The following is a 20,120-nucleotide window of genomic DNA, read 5'->3' on the forward strand; positions in this document are numbered from 1 at the left end:
GTCATTACACAATAAAGGGAACTTTAAAAGTGCTTAAACTTTGTCTAATTGTGTCATAAAATTATAAAGCCAAGCTTCTCTCTTTAAGTAGGCAGATGTTTGGGGGTTTTGGAAGCAGGAGTGGGGACATCGTATGTTCTTCCCCTAATTTGACTGCTATTTTTTTCCTCTGCTATCTTTTCAGGACAAGACATCTGCTAACATTTTCCATGTTTTCTTTCAGTTACCAACTGACAGCTATACACATCCAAATAGCTCTCACAAAATTCATGTATGGGTCGGAGTGTGTGTACTGCATATCAGCTGTCATCAAGAATATTATAACAGTGGCTGTTTCAAATTATAAAAGCTCGTGATGTTTCATGATAGAAGCTTGTGAAATTAACACAAGTATTAGATCTACTACAGAAAACTGGACACATTCTAGCTTATGGCAGCTTATCAATGGCTGTACTTACAATTTCATAAATCATATCCGCTATCAATAGAAAAAAGGATTTTTTGCAAAAATTGAAAAATTAAATATAAGAATACAGCAAACAGATGGCTATGGATTAAACATGAAACTGCTATTCACCAAAATGATGGTTAGTATCACAAGGAAGACACTATGCAAGACTTAGACATTAGAACACAGCTCCAAGTGAAATATTTTATCCATACATTGATTTCACGTTTAATCTCTGCTCTGTGATATAGGATTTGCCATACTAACCCAGACCACTGATGAATCTAGTTTGGCATCTTACCTGTAGTAATGGCCAGTGCCAGATGCTTAGACCTAACAAGTCCTATACACTGTCTGAGAGCTTGTGAGAAGTGTATTTTGAGAGCTTGAGAGAGAGAGAGTGAGTCCCCCTGCTCTTAGTTCTTTTGTCTGGTGCCATAGCGGCTTGCAGCAGCAATTGCAGGGAAACTCCCACTCAGTCCTTGTAGTGCTGGCCTTAAGCATGCTCACAGTAGATGGTATCTTGGGAGTATTTAGGTGACAAACTCTAACAAATCTCTACTATGAATGTAGAAACAGAATTTTCAAAGGCTTATAACTTGGCCAAATATAGGTATTTTTTCCACAGAAACAGTAAAAAAAAAAAAAAATTCCAATTCCAGCCTCAGAAGTTAAATTACCAAATAAGTTTCTCCGGAATACCACACATGGGAAGGAGGGCAGAAACCTCATCAAATATGGTCCCAGAGATGTGTAGGTAGAAATTGGAAAAGGTATATAAAGAAGCTGGTAACTGGACCCTCCTTGGGAATTTCAGGCTTGACAGGATGATGTAAGCTGAAGTGGCACATTCCACTTACGATATACCTGGCTCCCAGTATTTTCCATGGTCTCTGAAAGTCTGAGGGGGTGACAACCCTAAGAACTTTTATGCTGTATGCTTCTATCTTTGGGGGAACTTTATTCATTTTGCACTAATTTGGGTTTTAATGTCCTTAAGTATGTGACTCACCAATCTCATCTATTAAAAGAAATTTTCCGTAGCCACTGAAATTCATAGCCAGTTATTTGTGACAACTGGAAATTGCACCCCAAATTCATCCAGGTTACACAGTGAATAATTCTGCAGTCAGTGGAAACTGCAAGTGGAATTTAGATGGCTTGAATGTAATTATTTGATAAGAAATTACCAGGTTGCTGGGGTTGTCTGTTAAGTTCATGGTGGGACCCTGGTTTAGTGAGGAAAAGCACCTTGTAGAATCACCTACCTGTTTAATGAATCCCAACATAAAGACACTATCCACAAGTAACATCTAGAAAGGATCCTTTTCATGAATAAAAATTGAAGAGTCTATTTTAAAATAAATTCTCAGGTTTCTAATAGATAAAACTCTCCAAGGTTTGTGCCTAAGTCAGCATACAACAAATAAATGGTATTTCTAAAGTTACTGACAACTTTTCAAAATCTAACCACACCTCATGGGGGAAAAAAGAGCATCAAAATTTTGATGTGCGAACACTACTAATTCAGGAAGAATAAAAAACAGACTCACCCGATAGCAGCATAGGGTCCTTGTCAACAGATTTGCGGACTTGGTCTGACTCTCCAGTTAAGGAACTTTCATCAATTTTAAGGTCATTTCCTTGAATGAAAATCCCATCAGCAGGCAGGAGATCACCTATTAGTTAAGCCCAAGGTAAAAGAAAACCAGAGAGACTTAGTAAGATGGGGGGTGGGGGGAAATTCTATAACATAATTAATATTATAAAACATTACTACAACTCAACAACAATTAAAATAAGCATTTAACTAAACCAATAGCTCTCAACCTTTCCAGACTATTATACCCCTTTCAAGAGTCTGATTTATCTTCCATGCCCGCAAGTTTCACCTCACTTAAAAACTACTTGCTTACAAAATCAGACAAAAAAATGCAAAATTGTCACAGCACACTAGTACTGAAAAATTGCTGACTTTCTCATTGTTACCATATAATTAGAAAATAGATCAATTGGAATATAAATAATGAATTTACATTTCAGTGTGTAGTATACAGAGCAGTATAAAGAAGTCATGGTCTGTATGAATTTTAGTTTGTACTGACTTCGCTAATACTTTTTATGTAGTCTGTTATAAAACTAGGCAAATATCTAGATTAGTTGTTGTACCCCCGGAAGATCTCTGTGTACCCCTGTTTGGGAACCACTGAACTAAACAACTGATGGAAGACTACACATTACAACAGTTCATGTCGGCCTCTATATTCCTGGTCCTCCCAAACCCTATTTATAGGGAGTCTGTGGAGGGGAGGGCCAAGATCTTAAGCCAGTGCTATGTCACTCCTAACATAGCACGTGTTGCACCTTCAAATCCCACCGAAGACAAGTTTAACCTTTTTTTAAAAAGCACTTTTTTAGCATGTGAAGTTTGCCATCCCAGAGAGAAGTAGCAGGCAGCCTCCTCAGCTGCTAGAAAATCAACGGGAGATGGTGAGCTCCCCTTGCTGATCACTGATAGGGTTTATGGGATTTGACAGGGCTGCTAAGTTTTGTGCCCCTCATGCAACACTCAAGCACCTGATAGACCTATCATGAATTCCCACAGCCTAACTAGATCCTCATTTTCTGGGTTGCAGACATGGTTCTGCAGCTGCTCCGCCTACATGCAGAGCCTCTTTTGCAGGCAACCAAGCAACTACTCACAGCCTCCCCCTCTCACTGCTCCCTCTGCAGCATACAAGAGAGGAAGGAGCAGTTGGCAGGATCAGCATTAGAGCTCATGAGAAAAGTTCAAACAAAACATCGTTTCACTGAAATCTGTGGATTGGGTGAAATCAGAACATTGCGCAGAGGGAGTCTGATTTTACCACAGTACTGACAGAACCCTCTGTGCCAAGCAGGTTTCCTACCAGTTGTCCCCCCGTCTCCTTGGCAGCCAGCCTGGGGAGCTGCTGCGGAACCCAGGCTTCCAGGGTCTGCAGCTCCCGGGCAGCCCCCAAGGTGGACTGCACCAGGGTTCCATTCTCCTTTGCAGAGAATCTCAAAATTGGGGGAGGGAGGAGGTTGTTTCTCATCAGAAAGAATCCAAATATAGAAATATTGAAATCTTCCATAGAACAAAATTACCTTTTTCTGTACAGCTCTAATCAGTAGCATCATTAGCAACAGCAATTGAAGACATCAAAGGCACACAGTAAAGGGCCTGTTACTAGCCTCCAGCTCCCCCACCTTGCCATGAGAAAACTCCTCCATACACACTCCCCACCTGCAGCAGACAGCCTAGCACTCTCCAGGCATCCCCCAGCATCCACCTAACTATCCAGCACCCCCAGACACCCTCTCACAATTGAGAACCTCCATGTTCTGCTGCTCCAAGTCCTGCTCCCACCACTGTGGTGTGCTGACCACAAGCTATTATGAAAATTATCTGCAAACATGCGAAGTAGCTCATCAAATAACTTGCCTGGGATAGGAGTCTGACAGCTCCCTGTGCATGACTAGAATGGCAAGATAGCAGCAAGAAGGATCTGCTTTTGTGGTGGGAATAATTAGAGATTCTGAATATCAGAAGCTTAATTTTCAGAAGTGCTGAGCACTTTCAGCTCCTATTTAAGTTAATAGAAGTTGTAGGTGCTCAGCATTTCTGAAAGCCAAACCAGTTTTAGTTAGATGCCTAACTTTAAGGCATTGAAGATTGTGTCCACATTTCTTTTCAGTCCTGCTCTCATATTTCTGCTTTCTCACAGGTTCCACTCTAACCAGTTTTCATTAGCACCACTAGCATGAGGCCACAAAATGGCAAGCCCACAGGTCAAGTCATGCTCTTTTCTTACCCTAACAGCATTCACCTTTACCATTGGCAATTTCAGTAGTGAATCATTTTTGCCTTTTATGTCATTTCTAGAGCAGTCAGTCCCAAAATTAACTTTCACCTCATTATATTGTTGATTGAAACATCAGTCTTTCCCAAAGTTACTAAAGACCAGATAAGTAGTTGTGAAAATATATCTGTGGAAACTTACCATATTTAACCTGTGCAATGTCACCAACTACTATCTCTGCCACTGGGATTTGAATAACTTGTGCACCTCGGACCACAGTAAATTTCTGTTCCTGCTCAATACGACTTTGAAGCCCACGAAATTGCTTCTCCTTGCTCCAGTCATTAAAGGCAGTGACGAGTACAACACAAATAACAGAGAGCAGAATAGCGGCACCTTCAATCCAACCAGCTTCTGCCTCACCTTCATCTTCAGCTCCTCCTGATACAGTAGCACAACCTGGAAAAACAAAGGCAGAAATAGCCATAAAAGAGAGCTGTTTGGTCAAAGCAAAGTTTAGACTGATTTTATCGGATTACAAAACAAAGAATTAAAACACAGCCAAAGAATTGATGGAAATATACTAAGTAGCTGAAGTATTGAAAGTAGATGTGTTAGAACAGCCAAGCTTTGAGAATACAGAGGCAGAAATTCAGGGGGAAACAATGAGTGAGAATAGGAGGAATGTTGATCAGAATCTTCAGCTGTTTTAATGTTTCTTCATGAACGTGTACATCTTGGGTAAACAAGAATTAAATAGATGGGAGAAAAGTAGCCTCAAAATCAAAACCAATATGTGAATCAAATATTCCCAAGGAAGGAGAGGATTTATTCAGAGTGTTAACAAGGAATACAATTGTAAGTAATAAGATGAACTGGGAGCAATGAAATGAAATTAAGAAAAATTTAAGGTAAATATCAGAAAAACAGTGAAATCCATATATAATTCGACATGCTGCACTTAGTTACTTAGTTTCACAAGGATAGTTACTTAGGATAGTTACTTAGTTTCACAAGGATTTCAAATTACTTGATTTCACAAGGATTTCACAAGGATCACGAGTTACTTAGGATAGTTACTTAGTTTCACAAGAATTTGTTACAAAGTAACTAATAGTAATTTGCTTAAAACATTAAAAGTGTGGACATTACTGCATCAAATTTACATTTTAAACACATTTACATCCCTGCCACAAGCACTGAAATGTTAAAATAGTTACAAAAGACAAGTTTAGAAACAATATGTAGTCTGACTGAAAAATTAAAGAACTGAATATGTAACTTGTGTGACGGGGCAAGGCCAGATGGCTATAGAAAAGTAGTGGGAGATAGATATATTAGCTCCAGGCTAAACAAATCCCTGGTACCAGGATAAGTGAAATGGCAGCTGCTCCAGGTCAATTAAGACACCTGGGGCCAATTAAGAACTTTCCAGAAGGCAGGGAGAAGGCTAGGTGGATTGGGACACCTGAAGCCAATCAGGAACTGGCTGAAACTAGTTAAAAGCCTCCCAGTTAGTCAGGTGGGTGTGCATGTCAGGAGCTGTGGGAGGAAGTTTTGCTGTTGGAGAGACTGAGTAGTACACACCATATCAGGCACAAGGAAGGAGACCCTGAGGTAAGGGTGAAGTGGAGCTTGAGGAAGTGAGGGCTGCTGTGGGGGAAGTAGCCCAGGGAATTGTACATGTCATGTTTCTAAAAGGTCAGCTACCATAGCTGATACTATTAGGGTCTCTGGGCTGGAGCCCGGAGTAGACGGTGGGCCCGGGCTCCTCCCTGACCTTTGCCCCCTGATTAATCACTGAAACTAGGAGACATCAGAGACTGTGCAAGGAAGGATAACTTCTCCTGATCTCCCCCACTGGGTTATGATGAAAATGGCTCAGTAGACTGTGACCCTTGTCTCTAGAGAGAGAAGGGTTACGTGGAGGGTCACAGTGAGTCTCTGAGGCTAGCGAAATCTGCCAGGAAACGCGGGACCCACGGAGGCAAGGACAGAGCTTTGTCACAACTGGTTTCAAAAGTGGGATTTCGTTCACAGCATGGCGGAAGAAAGAGGGTTTTTTTAAAAAGTGCACTGGGGTTTTGGATTTTTTTTTTGTTTTGGTTTGTTTGTTTGCTTTGTACCACAATGGAGGAGGTGGTAAGAGCTCTGGTACAAGCCATGGCAGCCCAGCAGGAGGCCACCCGTGTTCAGGCAATGGCACAACAGGAGCCTATGTGGCTACAGCAGGAAACCAATCAATTATTGATGAGCCAGGAGACCCAAGATCGTGCCCTCTTGAGAGAGGTGGTGGACCAGCTGAAGATCCTCACCACCCAGGCCCAGGGGTCTGATGGGATGCGAACCCTGAGGACCACTGGTTGTCTGCCAAAGATGACATCAGGAGATGACATAGAGGCATATCTCCTCTCATTCGAAAGGACTGCTCAGCGTGAGGCGTGGCCCCAAGAACAATGGGCCAGGATTCTTGCCCCTTTTTTGTGTGGAGAGGCCCAGAAGGCCTACTTTGACTTGCCTGCCACGGATGCCTCTGACTATAGCCGTCTGAAGGCAGAGATCCTAGCACGATCAGGGGTAACAGCAGCGGTAAGGGCCCAGAGGTTCCATGAGTGGAAATACCAGGAGAACAACCCCCCGAGGTCCCAGCTATTCGACCTCATACACTTCACGCGGAAGTGGTTACAGCCCAAGGCGTGCAGGTTGGAAGAGATTTTGGAGACCCTGGTCATAGACCATTACATGCGGAGACTGCCGCCAGATCTCCGCAAATAGGTAGGCCAGAATGAGCCGTCCACATACGATGAGATGATCACAGTGGTAGAAAAACGGATGACAGCCAGGGAATTGACCTGACTACCCAAGGAAGGCCCCTTTCGAAGCAAGCACCGACCCCAACCCTGGAAGATTGGGCAGCCAAACCACTGGGGAGTCCTAGGTGGAAGAAGGGGGAGGGGGGCAAAATCCAGCAGGGACCCCAGAAGGAAGGGATTTGCCTGACTGGGGGGAACTCCGGGACTAAACCCCCTAATCCCTTGGATAAGGGAGTGATTAAAAGCAGTTATAGATGTTATGCATGTGGGGAGTGGGGACACATAGCAGTACAGTGTCCCAGCACCGAGGAGCCTATGCAATGTAACTTGGGGGATTGAGAGATCCCATACTCCCTTATCCAACTCGCGGGGGTCGCATTAGCCCCGCATAATTACACCACGCCAGTGAGGATAAATGGAGCAGAGACTACAGTGCTTGTGGACTCTGGGAATACTATCACCCTCATATCGGGTAAGCTGGTAAAAGATAGTCAGCTGCTACAAGCCAAATATATAGCACTGACGTGCGTGCATGGGGCCATGAGCCATTACCCCACCATCCCAGTGGAGATAGAGGTTCAGGGAAACCCCATTGAGGTGACCGTGGGTGTAGTTCCTAAACTCCCATATCCTGTAGTCATTGGGAGGGACTATCCAGGGTTTGATAATTTACTCCCCCCGGAGAGGCTGGAGGGAGGTGGGGACCCTGAGGACAGCGACTCGTCACCAGGGGAATGTCAACCCCCGACGTTCGCTGAGATTTCTCAGGATTTGTTCTCAGCCCCCCCAAAAGACCCAGAAGACAAAAAAAGAGAGGAAGGCCGCGAAGGCCTTGGGAACCCGGATCCTGACCCAGGGCCAGAAGACCTCCCCCGATTAATCACTGAGACTGGGAGACAACAGACTATGCAAGGAAGGATAACTTCTCCTCACCTCCCTCGCTGGCTTATGATGAAAATGGCTCAGTAGACTGTGACCCTTGTCTCTAGAGAGAGAAGTGTTACGTGGAGGGTCACTGTGAGCCTCTGAGGCTAGCGAAATCCGCCAGGAAACGCGGGACCCACGGAGGCAAGGACAGAGGTTTGTCACACTTGATAGCTTTCTGTTTATTCAGTGTTAGCAACTAGATGACTTAGATTGTATGTCCTCCAAGATAACTATATGAAACAATATTTAATGAATCTTTGCACTCTTATGTGAGGTAATTCACCTGAAAGGCATACATTCAAAGTCTGTTTACCCCACCTGGTCTTTTTATGAGAAAAATTTGTTCTGACCATGAATATTTTAATATAGTAATCAAAGATATATATATATATATAAAATTAGGCTCCTTGAAAAAAATTAGATACAAGAAAACTAAATCATAACACTAAAACGATCTCTCCAGATTAACAGATATTGTAATCAGTAACTTCCTTACAAAGAAATAATATTAACACTAGGCACTCCTCTTTGCACATCTTTCTTCTAAGGAAATTCCAAAGTACTTTATAATTTTTTGCTAATTAATCCTCCCAAAGTAACATGCAACTGATTTGAATAATTTTCCCAGACTGTATTCAGAAAAGGGGGCTAATTTCTCTCACATATAATTCTGCTTCATAAGGGGCCAAGTCAAATAGGAGGTGGCTTCCAAAATCAGGCAGCCACATGGCTTGCAGATTATTCTGACATCTAATAAAATTGGAGGTCAAGGAGAAGGAGCCTTTTTTCATCTGCAGGAGTCTGACCTTGGCAAAGAAACCTCCTCAAACCAGTGATAGAGGAGGGGGCAGAAAGTCCTAGCTCCCCTCACCCAAACAATTAATTATACTGGCTGCCTTAAAATGAGGTAGGCCTGGAACCAGTTTGTCCCTACTCTGGTGGCCATGCATTGGAATAACTAGGGGCTGTACTACTCCCAACAGGGAGAAATGGCCAGCGTTTTAATTTGATGGATTTATAAAATGTGCACCTATCACAATTCTCTGAGTGACTTTACAATTTTAGCCATTTATATTTAAAAATTAAATGGTGGATCAACAGCTGGCATCAGTTGCCATAGTACCATTGACTTTTTGTCCAGCTAAGGAACTGTGCCTACATATAAATGGTAACATTTGACAAAAGTTAATGAGGGGGAGGGGAAGACCCACCGTGGACCACCAAAAGATTCAACCTTATACCAGCTGAATACAGAAGAAGTCTGAATAAAAAGACGCCTTACCAATATGCCCTGAAGGTCAAATTCTGACCCTGTCTGACCAACCAGTAAAGCAAATCCCAAAACAGAGAGCCTTCCTGTGAGAATGCCCAGAATTCAAATTAACAGACTGCATTAGGTTCCCATTCTGAATGTTGAGCTATTACTTGAGAGGTCATTTTTGAAACAGCCAAGAAAACAACCAAGTATGGCTTTACAATTCAAAATTAATCCCTTGAACTACATACAGAAACATTTTGGTAGCTAATGTAGTCAAAAGAACACAGGTGAAATGTGCTCCACATGCAAATTACTACTACATAAATGGACTACTGGACTCTGCTTTAGAAGATGTTTGAGTGGTTTTAGATGATTTATAGTGTGACATTGTTTTAGTTGGCTCTTCCAAACTACCAGCTTCACCTCCACCTTGCAAGGACTGAGGTTTTCCCCCCAACTCAATGTCATCTCATCTTGCCCAAGCACAAGACAAGAATCATCCACCAACTAGATTTGATGAGGACATGCTGCACAGTTAAGTGTCATGACCATACTGTTCATATTACACTACCTCAGTATCTCCCACACTGGTCTCACATACAGATTGAAAAAGAGGGGTGTCAGAATAAACCACCAAAGAAACACAACAAAGGAGACCTTGTAAGGTCACCTAACCTCCTGGGATCTATCCGATAGGGCTGAATGAAGCCATTCAAGTATGATAGATCTATTCCTAATCCTTTTAAGTCAACAGTCTCATGGTCAATAGGATCAAACACTGTGGAAAGAGATAAAAATTATCAGAATCAACAAATGACCTATGCCCATCATTAAGAGAAGAACACTGACCAATGAGGTTAGAGCAGTGTTTCTGCACCATGCCCCAGCAAAAAAATGAAGGAACAGGGTGGGAGAATGAGTTGACTGCAAGATGACAACAGAGCTTTTACCTGATTTTAGTCTGAATCAGGTCATGATCTAAGAGAATTGCCTTATTTAACACCCTCCAAATCATCAAAACCAACTCAAATTAGAATCCAAAGTATGCCAACGAACCTGTGCTGCATCAGAAACCACAGAGAATCAAATGGTTGTGAAAGTGGCCAAAGGATCCCAAGTTAATGTACAAGAATCACACACAGAGATGATGTGTAGTGTGAACGAGACAGCTCAGCTCTCAGGCAGTTCCACATACCTCCTTTGGAATTTTATTAATTATTATTACTGCCTCTGTGGCAGGCCAACTTTTCCTGTTCTGAGCAACAAGCACTGATAATTTGCCTCCAAGTATTTCCTGCTAATAGACTAACATTGCATAATACCTACAATAAAGAGCCAAGTCATCAGCTTTCGACCTGAACAGTTACATGAACATAGCCAGGAAAGGAAAGTGCTTGAAGGTTACAATTATGCTACATCCTTCATCATTTGTAGCACCTCTGGATTCTTCTCTTCCAAGAGCATAATACAATAAATTATTGTTAGATGAATAAAATAGCCTCTCACTACAACAGAGGGCTTTGTTGCTATTATTATTCCAAATGACTAATGGATTTAATCATTGTTTCTGATACAAGTTGGTGAAGCAGAGTAACAGTTACTTGGTGTATTGTACCCTGCTATTAACTTACTATGCATTGACCGGCTTAAAGAACAAAATTATTGCAATTACTTCAGCAAAACATTTTATCTGTGAAAGTAGTTAAGAAAAACTTCAACTTCCTGGAAAACACACAAAGATCCAAACATTTAGTTATTTAAGCACTAGAGTTTCTTTTTGTAGGTTAACACAGAAATCAGTCAATTCTCAAAACGTGAACAATACCATACCTACTATTAGATCATATTACAACAAAATAAGAAGGCTAGTTAAATGGAAATTAAAAGAAATGGTCATAAGAGTGAAATGCCTCCAAACTGCATTAATTTTTTTTTAAAAAACACCACACTAGAGATTCAACTAAAAGTATACCCCAAATAAAAAAGAAAGAGTAAGAGTACCAGAAAACACCCCCATGGCTAAAACAATAAAGTAAAAGAGGTGGTTAGAGACAAAAATGCACCCTTTATAAATTAGAAGTAAAATAGAAAGGAACATAAACTCTAGCAAGTCAAGTGTAAAAGTGCAGGCTGAAAAAAAAAATTTGGAGAGAACTAGCAATAGACACAAAAATAAACAGCAAAAATATTTTAACTATTCAGAAGCAGGATGCCTGCCAAACAACCAGTGGGACCCCTGGATGATCAAGGTTCTAAAGAAGCACCAAAGGAAGACAAGGCCATTGTGGATAAGCTAAATGAATCCTTTGCATCCATCTTCACTGCAGAGACTGTGAAGGAGATTCCCACACCTAAGCCATTCTTTTTAGGTGACATGTCTAAGTAACTATCCCAACCTGAGGCAACGACAGGGGAGCTTTTGGGGAAAAAAAGACAAATTAAACCGTAATAAGTCACCAGGATCAGATGGTATTCACCCAAGAGTTCTGAAGGAACTCAAATATGAAATTGCAGAACTAATAACTGTGGTATGTAACCTATCATTTAAATCAGTTTCTGTACCAGATGACTGAAAAGTAGTTAATGTGACGCTGATATTTTTAAAAGTCTCCTGAGGCAATCCTGGAAATTACAGGCCAGTAAACCTAACTTCAGTACCAAGCAAACTGGTTGAAACTACATTAAAGAACAGAATTATCAGACACATAGATGAACACGATATTTGGGTAAGAGTCAACATGGCTTTTGTAAAGGGAAATCACCAATCTATTGGAATTCTTTCAGGGGGTCAACAAACATGTGGACAAGGGTGATCCAGTGGTTATGGTACTTGTATTTTCAGAGAGACTCTGATGAGGTCCTTCACCAAGGCTGGTAAGCAAACTAAGCAATCATGGGATAAAAGGGAAGGTCCTCTCATGGATCAATAACTGGTAAAAATATATAAAACAAAAAGTAGGAGTAAACAGAGAAGTAAATAGCAAGGTCCCCCAAGGATCTGTACTAGTACCAGTGCTATTCAACATATTCATACGTGATCTGGGAAAAGGAGTAAACAGTGAGGTAGCAAAACTTGCAGATGATACAAAATTACTCAAGATCGTTAAATCCAAAGCTGACTGCAAAGAGTTACAAAGGGATCTCAAAAAACTGGGTGATTGGACAACAAAAATGGTAGATGAAATTCAATGTTGATAAATTCAAAGTAGTGCACATTGGAAAACATAATTCCAACTATATACACAAAATGATGGAATCTAAATTAGCTGATACCACTCAAGAAAGATCTCTGAAAACATCCACTCAATGTTCAGCAGAGATAAAAAAAACTAACAATGTTATGAACCATTAGGAAAGGGATCGATAATAAGATAGAGAATATCATAAGGCCACTATATGAAGCCAAGGTACACCCACACTTTGACTACTGTGTGCAGTTCTGGTCGCCCCATCTCAATAAGTTATATTAGAATCAGAAAAAGGACAGAGAAGGGCAAGAAAAATATTAGGGGCATGGTACAGCTTCCATATGAGGAGAGATTTAAAAGGCTGGGACTATTCAGTTTAGAAAAGAGATAACTAAGGCGGGATATGATAGAAGTCTATAAAATCATGAATGGTGTGGAGAAATTGAATAAGGAAGTGTTATCTGAAGGAGTAAAACACAAGAACCAGGGGTCACCTAATGAAATTAAAAGGCAGCGGGTTTCAAACCAACAAAAGGTAGTGCTTCACACAATGCACAATCAACCTGTGGAAATCATTGCCAGGGGCTGAAAGTGAAGGGCAAAACTATAACCGGGTTAAAAAAAATTAGATATATTCATGGAGGATAGGTCCATCAATGGCTATTAGACAAGATGGCCAGGGATGCAACCCCATGTTCTGGGAGTCCCTAAACCTCTGACTGCCAGAAGCTGGGACTGGACAACCGGGGATGTTCAATAAATTGCCCTGTTTTGTTCACTCCCTCTGAAGCATCTGGCATTGGCCACTGTGAGAAGACAGGATACTGGGATAGATGGTCTGTTGGTCTGACTCAGTATATCCATACTGATGTTCTAACAGTCAACTTTCACGTCGATGAAATACACATAAAATGTTATCATTAAGACACAGAAGAGTTGAGGACTGAGTTCAGATACCTCAGACTATGCTCAAATAAAGAATGCTATTCATCCTAATACTGCAAATGAGAACTGTGCAAATGTTTGGAACAAAAATGGTGAAACCAGCCCGATTTTGTTGGAAGCTGAGAACTCAGAGTAGGTTCATGGAAAGCTCTCTCAATATCACAAGTTTTCTGAGTGAACCTGGGATGAGTCATGGTTTAGTTCCAAACCAGATGGAAATATGGACATTTCAACAGACCTTCACTTTTATTTTTAGTTTACTGAAATCAAACTAAGCAAAAACTCAACAGGTGGCAAGCTACATGGACCAAAGCTGAAGAAAAACAGGTTCACACAAACCTCAAAGTCAAAGTGCTGAGCTCTGCACAGCTTTAACTGTTACACTGTAAACTTGTGAATAGGGTAATTAATTTCAACTTTGCAGATAAGCAACTTAGGAAAAAACATTCTACTAGGTTATAATTGGATGTTTCAAAGTGAAATCAATGGAAAGCAAAGATAAACTTGCATTCTGATGAATGCTTTAAGGGTGAAAAGAAAAGGAGTACTTGTAGCACCATAGAGACTAACAAATTTATTTGAGTCTTTAAGGTGCCACAAGTACTCCTTTTCTTTTTGCAGATACAGACTAACAGGGCTGCTACTCTGAAACCTGACTTTAAGGGTGGTGATTCATTTAGGAAATCAGAGTTTGGGAACATTTGACTATAACACACTTTTCCTGCAAAAATTGCATGCCTTCATTCAAAAAACATGGCTGTAGTTGACAGTATAGAACAATTCTGTCAAGCCCTTCAAACCTCACAATTTTACTCTGCTAAATCCTTCAACACTATCATTGAAATCATGGAAGCAATATTCCAGTGAGCAATGAGCTGAACATGCAAAGTTGTTCCATTGAGCTGATGGCAATAAAAAGCATAGAGCTGCTGAAGCATACAGTAAAGCTTAAAATAAGATAAATGCATCTTGATCTGAGGGGAGTGTTTTGCTTTTGTTTCTTTGTTTTAAATACAGTAGTGTGTAAAGTAAGCCCAGAGCATCACTGTTGGCCTCAGCAGAGATTAAGATACAGGCAAAAAGCATGGGACATGTCCTCAGCTTGAAAATTCTACTTTTAACTCCTGCACTGTTGCTAGAATGTGCATGTACCTTCAATAGGAAGTTTGCTCTTGAGGTTAAGGCATTTGACTGGAACTCAGGAGATACAGGCTCAGTTCTCAGCTCTATCACAGACCTTGGGCAAGTTCATTTCTCCCTCTATACCTTGGTTCCCCACCTGTAAAGTCTTCATCTTGTCTGTTTATATTGTAAACTCATTGGAGTGAGGTTATTACGGTTTGTACAGTGCCGATCACAATGTGGCCACAATCTCAATTGGGCATCAAGATGTTCCTGTCATATAAAAAAATAGAATAGTTGGCAGAAAACTCCTATGCTTTGATTACTGTAATCTTGTGGAAACATAGATCTTTTCTCCAATGGTATTCAGGTAAAGCAGCTTTCAGTTGTATCTACTGTTCTTTATGACATCCATAGGAATAGAATTTTGTTTTTTTCCTCTTTGTTAACTACCCATTATTTAAAATTCCTGCCTCAGCTCATCAAACATATGTATGTCCAAGCTAATAACATTAGGAAGAGAGTCCTGATCTCATCCAGGTCTGATAAAATGCCAGTGAATAGTTGTGATTCTCTCTCTCTTATGGTTAAAATAGATATCGTTATTTTGCTTTGGTTTTCCTTTATACTCCACAGAATTTATTCTGTTACAAGGCATAAATATTGTTATCTAAATGAAGATATTTTTAAATATAAAAATACTTGAAATCAAAATACTGTACTTGACCTACTGCATTTAAATCTATCCGCATATATTTGGTCTAGCTGATTGAACTTGCCTGAGTTTTGAGTTTGATGTTATTTTGTCAAAAATTACAAATAAGATGAACTTGCGGTTTTATGAAGCCCCTTAAAACACACACTAACATATTTTCTTATTTTATTTCTTTGTTTAAGATATACATATGGAAGACATTTTAAAGTATTTTCTGGGACTTGGAGATCAAGGATACCTATTGTACTTGAACAAACTAAGGGCTTATGAATCCAGCAAAATTTGGATTCAGACTAGTGTTGGCTACAAAGACAAACTTCTATCCAACTTCTTCCCTCCTTTTCTATACTCCAGTGATGGGGTCTCAAGAGCAGAAGCCTGTGTCTAGTAGACTTATATCAGTTGGTCCAGATTGCCTCAGATTTCTGCCTGACCCATTTGCCCAATAGATGACAATAACATGAGCTGCTAGTAACAAACAGCATTGCTAGAGCCGTGAGAAATTTCTGTTTTGAAACCCAAAACCACAAGAAACTTTGATGGCTTGGTGTTTCACTATGTATCTAAAACCAGGTCAAATCTGAAATGCCTTATGATTTCACCTCAAATTAGCTGCTACTCAATGGACTTTCATTAGTTTTCATGATCTTTGTACAAACCAATTTGAAGTGATATTGGATAAAGGGGTTGGATAAATTCCTGTGATATGAATTAACTCAATCTCACATTACTCTAATTATAGCAATAACTTACATTTTGGGCAACTTAAATAGAATTATGAACAATAGGTCAGAGTAGGCATTTCACAGGGCACGTATAGATATTGGGATTTGCAGACAGGGGCGTTGAAAATGTCACCTGCCCTGCAGGGGATTACCTATCCTGATGGGGGTATTAAGTGAAATTATACTGAGTTCCTGCTTTAAAAAAGGCACATTAGGGGAAGTGGATATTCAAGACTTAAAGTTTCTATGTTTGCAGAATTCTCATGCACATATCTGAGGAAGAAAAATCAAATCTTCCCTTTTGTTTTTCCCTTTGCCATTACTCTAAACATTTTCAAGTTTTACAGTTCCTGATAGATAGATAGATAGATAGTTACCTGGGGATTGTAACCATCAGTGTAAGAGTTAATTAAAAATAGCACTTGGTTTCTCAGATTGTCATGGAGAAAGGTAGGAGAAAGTCAATTATTAGATGACCTAAGGTAGGTAGCATCTTATTCTAGGGAGAGTTGCAGCACAAGATGGCATATTAAAGTATTTAATGTCACATAAATCTATCAGTCTAGCGGTTTCTTTTATCCTCCTCAAATAGCATTCTTTGAGATTACACTATGTCAGAATGAAGCAGATGTTAACTTAAATTACACCAAATTGCATAATCAAAACAGAAAATTCTGCCAAAGATTATAGTGCCTCTTCTGCCAAGAGATGAAGGGATGAGTGCATTTTAAGTGTGATGTGTTCAGAAAAGTAAGCAGAAATATGAACTAAATGGATTTGTAGTCCGTAAAAATGTCATTCACCTTTTATGTTTTTTTTCACCGCAGAGTTTATGTTGGTGAGAAATAAACAACTTTGAGATTAGAATTCACTAAACCCTTTTTCCCTAGCACGCACAGTGACAATTTCTGCCAGCTACTCTCACAAGAGAACAGCAGGAGAAAAACAAGGCACGGAAAAGAGGAAATAATATATGAACCTAGAATGTGACCAATGACCATTTAGGACCAATGCTCTGCATTGTGAATATTTATATTTATTGTTATAACTGTTGTAAAGTATTATGAGATAGCTCTCGGGTTGTCACAGGGTAGCACCACTTCATGGTGTTGCCACAGAATATATATTATAGCCTGGGATTTTATTATTACAAGGGTACAGATTGAAATGTATCACCACAATATTTATTTCTCACTGTAAATGTGGTCTATGTGATCTACAATAGTCTACACACTCAAGTACACAGATTATTATTATAATAAAGTGGGTAAACCATCAATTTAATTCACAATATTTAGCATATGTCCTATTCAATAGAAAAGTTAAGATCCAAAATGTAGTGTTTTTCTTTTGACGAGTTTTTTTAAAAAGAAAAATATTAGACTTAAGATCTGTAAATATGAATACATGCTATAAAAAGAAAATACCGGTTATAAAAAGGAAACCGTTCCAGTACCCACAATTCAGGAAGGACATTGATAAATTGGAGAAGGTTCATGAGTCATGAGAAAGATTACAGGATTAAAAACCACACTTTATAGTGATGGACTCAAAAAACTCAATCTATGTAGTTTAAGAAAAAGATTAAGGTGTGACTTGATCACACATGGGGCACAAATATTTAATAACTGGCTCTTCAGTCTAGCAGAGAAAGGTATTCCTCTATCCAATGGCTGGTAGTTGAAATTCAGATGGGAATAAGGCATACATTTTTAACTCTGAGAGGAACTGATCATTGGAACAATTTAGCCAGGGTTGCAGTGGATTCACCATCACTGACAATTCTGAAATCAAGATCCAATGTGGGACCACTGTGACCACAATGAGACCATTGTGATCATCTAGTCTGATCTCCTGCACATTACAGGCCACAGACTCACACCCACCCACTCCTGTAATAAACTTCTAACCTCTGGCTGAGCTACTGACATCCTCAAATCATGATGTAATAACTTCCGGTTACAGAGAAGTCACCATTTATACTAGTCTAAACCTGCAAGTGACCCATGCTGCAGAGGGAGGCAAAACTCCCCAGAGTCTCTGCCATTCTGATCTGAGAAAAAATTTATTCCCAACCCCAAATATGGTGATCAGTTAGACCCTGAGCCTGTGGGCAAGACCCACCAGCCAGACACCTGGGAAAGAATCTCTGTAGTAACTCAGAGCCCTCCCAATCTTGTGTCCCATCTCCAGTCATTCGGGGATTTTTCCTACTGGCAGACTAGATGATCACAATGGTCCCTTCTGGCCCTGGAATCTCTAAATGTTTAGACCACCCCAAAAAAGACTTGTGGTTAACAACTAGAAACTGTACGCTCAGGCTGAGACATGAGATTGGATGGAGAAACACAAGTCAATCATTTAGATGTTCATCTCTCAGTTTTCAGCACAGAGATGGTAGTTCAAGCCCCACAAATGGATGAAGTCACCCAGAAATAGAGAGGAGAAAGAAAAGGGGTGGGCCTACCAGAGAGATTGGGGGTGGGGGGGCATGAAAGGTTGGAGAGGGCCTGTCAAGAGACATACTAAAGGAGTGGTCAGGGATGCAAAAGAATCATAAGACTGTGTCCAAAAAAGCCAGGGGAGAACTAGATGTCAATCAGGATGGTACTTCTGAAAAATAGCAGGGGCTCAAAAATAATGAAGAGGGAGTAAATGCCTAAGTGTGTCCAAAACAATCATTAAAATGATGAGTGCAGTTTCAGTAGAGGGAAGAAAATACAACTGAAAGAGGAGAAGATTCATAAGGGAGGTGACAGAGAGGGACTCACAGCAATGACTGCAAACAGTACATTCTAAGACTTCGGGAGGTGAAGAGAAGAAAGGAGAATGGCGACAAGGTGCTAACCAAAAGGGTAAGTATAACTGAGCAATAGAAAAGTCCAGAACATGCTTGTACTGTGGTGGGAAGGAGAAGAGGAGAGAGAGAGATGTAAACGAGGAAGGGGATCGGGTTACAGGAGGAGATGAAAGGGCTTGAGGAGGAAAGCAGACAAGAAACCTCAGTGTCACTAACAGGAGAAAAAAACTTGGTGGCTCTTGTTGAGCCTCTCTTTGAAATTGGCAAGAACCTACAGGGAGAAATGGCAAAATTGTCACATAGCAGTGTGTGAGTAGTTACAGCTTTTAATTCTAGGTATAACAGGAAATGATGTCAGAGTTGCAGATAGCAATGTAATTTAAGTTGTCATGGGATAAGAGGAAAGATCCTTTCATGGATTGAGAACTGGTTAAAAGACAGGAAACAAAGGGTAGGAATAAATGGTAAATTTTCAGAATGGAGAGGGGTAACTAGTGGTGTTCCCCAAGGGTCAGTCCTAGGACGAATCCTATTCAACTTATTCATAAATGATCTGGAGAAAGGGGTCAACAGTGAGGTGGCAAAGTTTGCAGACGATATTAAACTGCTCAAGATAGTTAACAACAAAGCAGGCTGTGAAGAACTTCAAAAAGATCTCACAAAACTAAGTGATTGGGCAAAAAAATGGCAAAATAAATTTAATGTGGATAAATGTAGAGTATTACACATTGGAAAAAATAATCCCAACTATACATACAATATGATGGGGGCTAATTTAGCTACAACTAATCAGGAAAGAAATCTTGGTGTCATCGTGGATAGTTCTTTGAAGACGTCCACGCAGTGTGCAGCGGCAGTCAAAAAAGCAAACAGGATATTAGGAATCATTTAAAAAGGGATAGAGAATAAGATGGAGAATAGTTTATTGCCCTTATATAAATTCATGGTACACCCACATCTTGAATACTGTGCATAGATGTGGTCCCCTCATCTCAAAAAAGATATACTGGCATTGGAAAAGGTTCAAAAAAGGGCAACTAAAATGATTAGGGGTTTGGAATGGGTCCCATATGAGGCGAGATTAAAGAGACTAGTACTTTTCAGCTTGGAAAAGAGGAGACAAAGGGGGGATATGATAGAGGTACATAAAATGATGAGTGGTGTGGAGAAAATGAATAAGAAAAAGTTATTTACTTGTTCCCATAATATAAGAACCAGGGGCCACCAAATGAAATTAATGGGCAGCAGGTTTAAAACAAATAAAAGGAAGTTCTTCACATAGTGCACAATCAACCTGTGGAACTCCTTGCCTGAGGAGGTTGTGAAGGCTAGAACTATGACAGGGTTTAAAAGAGAAC

At 40.3% G+C, this 20,120-nt stretch overlaps 1 protein-coding gene across 8 annotated transcripts in view; it reads right to left on the reverse strand.

The window, feature by feature from the left end:
* Positions 1 to 20,120, reverse strand: part of ATP2B2 (ATPase plasma membrane Ca2+ transporting 2) — a 422,382-nt gene that overhangs the window by 163,971 nt on the left and 238,291 nt on the right. For all 8 annotated transcript variants that reach the window (XM_078853700.1, XM_073352327.2, XM_073352326.2 and 5 more), the window contains 2 exons: positions 4,471 to 4,728; positions 2,002 to 2,127 (listed from right to left, as the gene is read on the reverse strand). In XM_078853700.1, the coding sequence (XP_078709826.1) occupies positions 2,002 to 2,127; positions 4,471 to 4,728 (384 nt within the window). The remainder of the gene's footprint in view (positions 1 to 2,001; positions 2,128 to 4,470; positions 4,729 to 20,120) is intronic.

The sequence above is a fragment of the Lepidochelys kempii genome, chromosome 7 (assembly GCF_965140285.1).
Source record: "Lepidochelys kempii isolate rLepKem1 chromosome 7, rLepKem1.hap1, whole genome shotgun sequence".
Classification (NCBI taxonomy): domain Eukaryota; kingdom Metazoa; phylum Chordata; order Testudines; family Cheloniidae; genus Lepidochelys; species Lepidochelys kempii.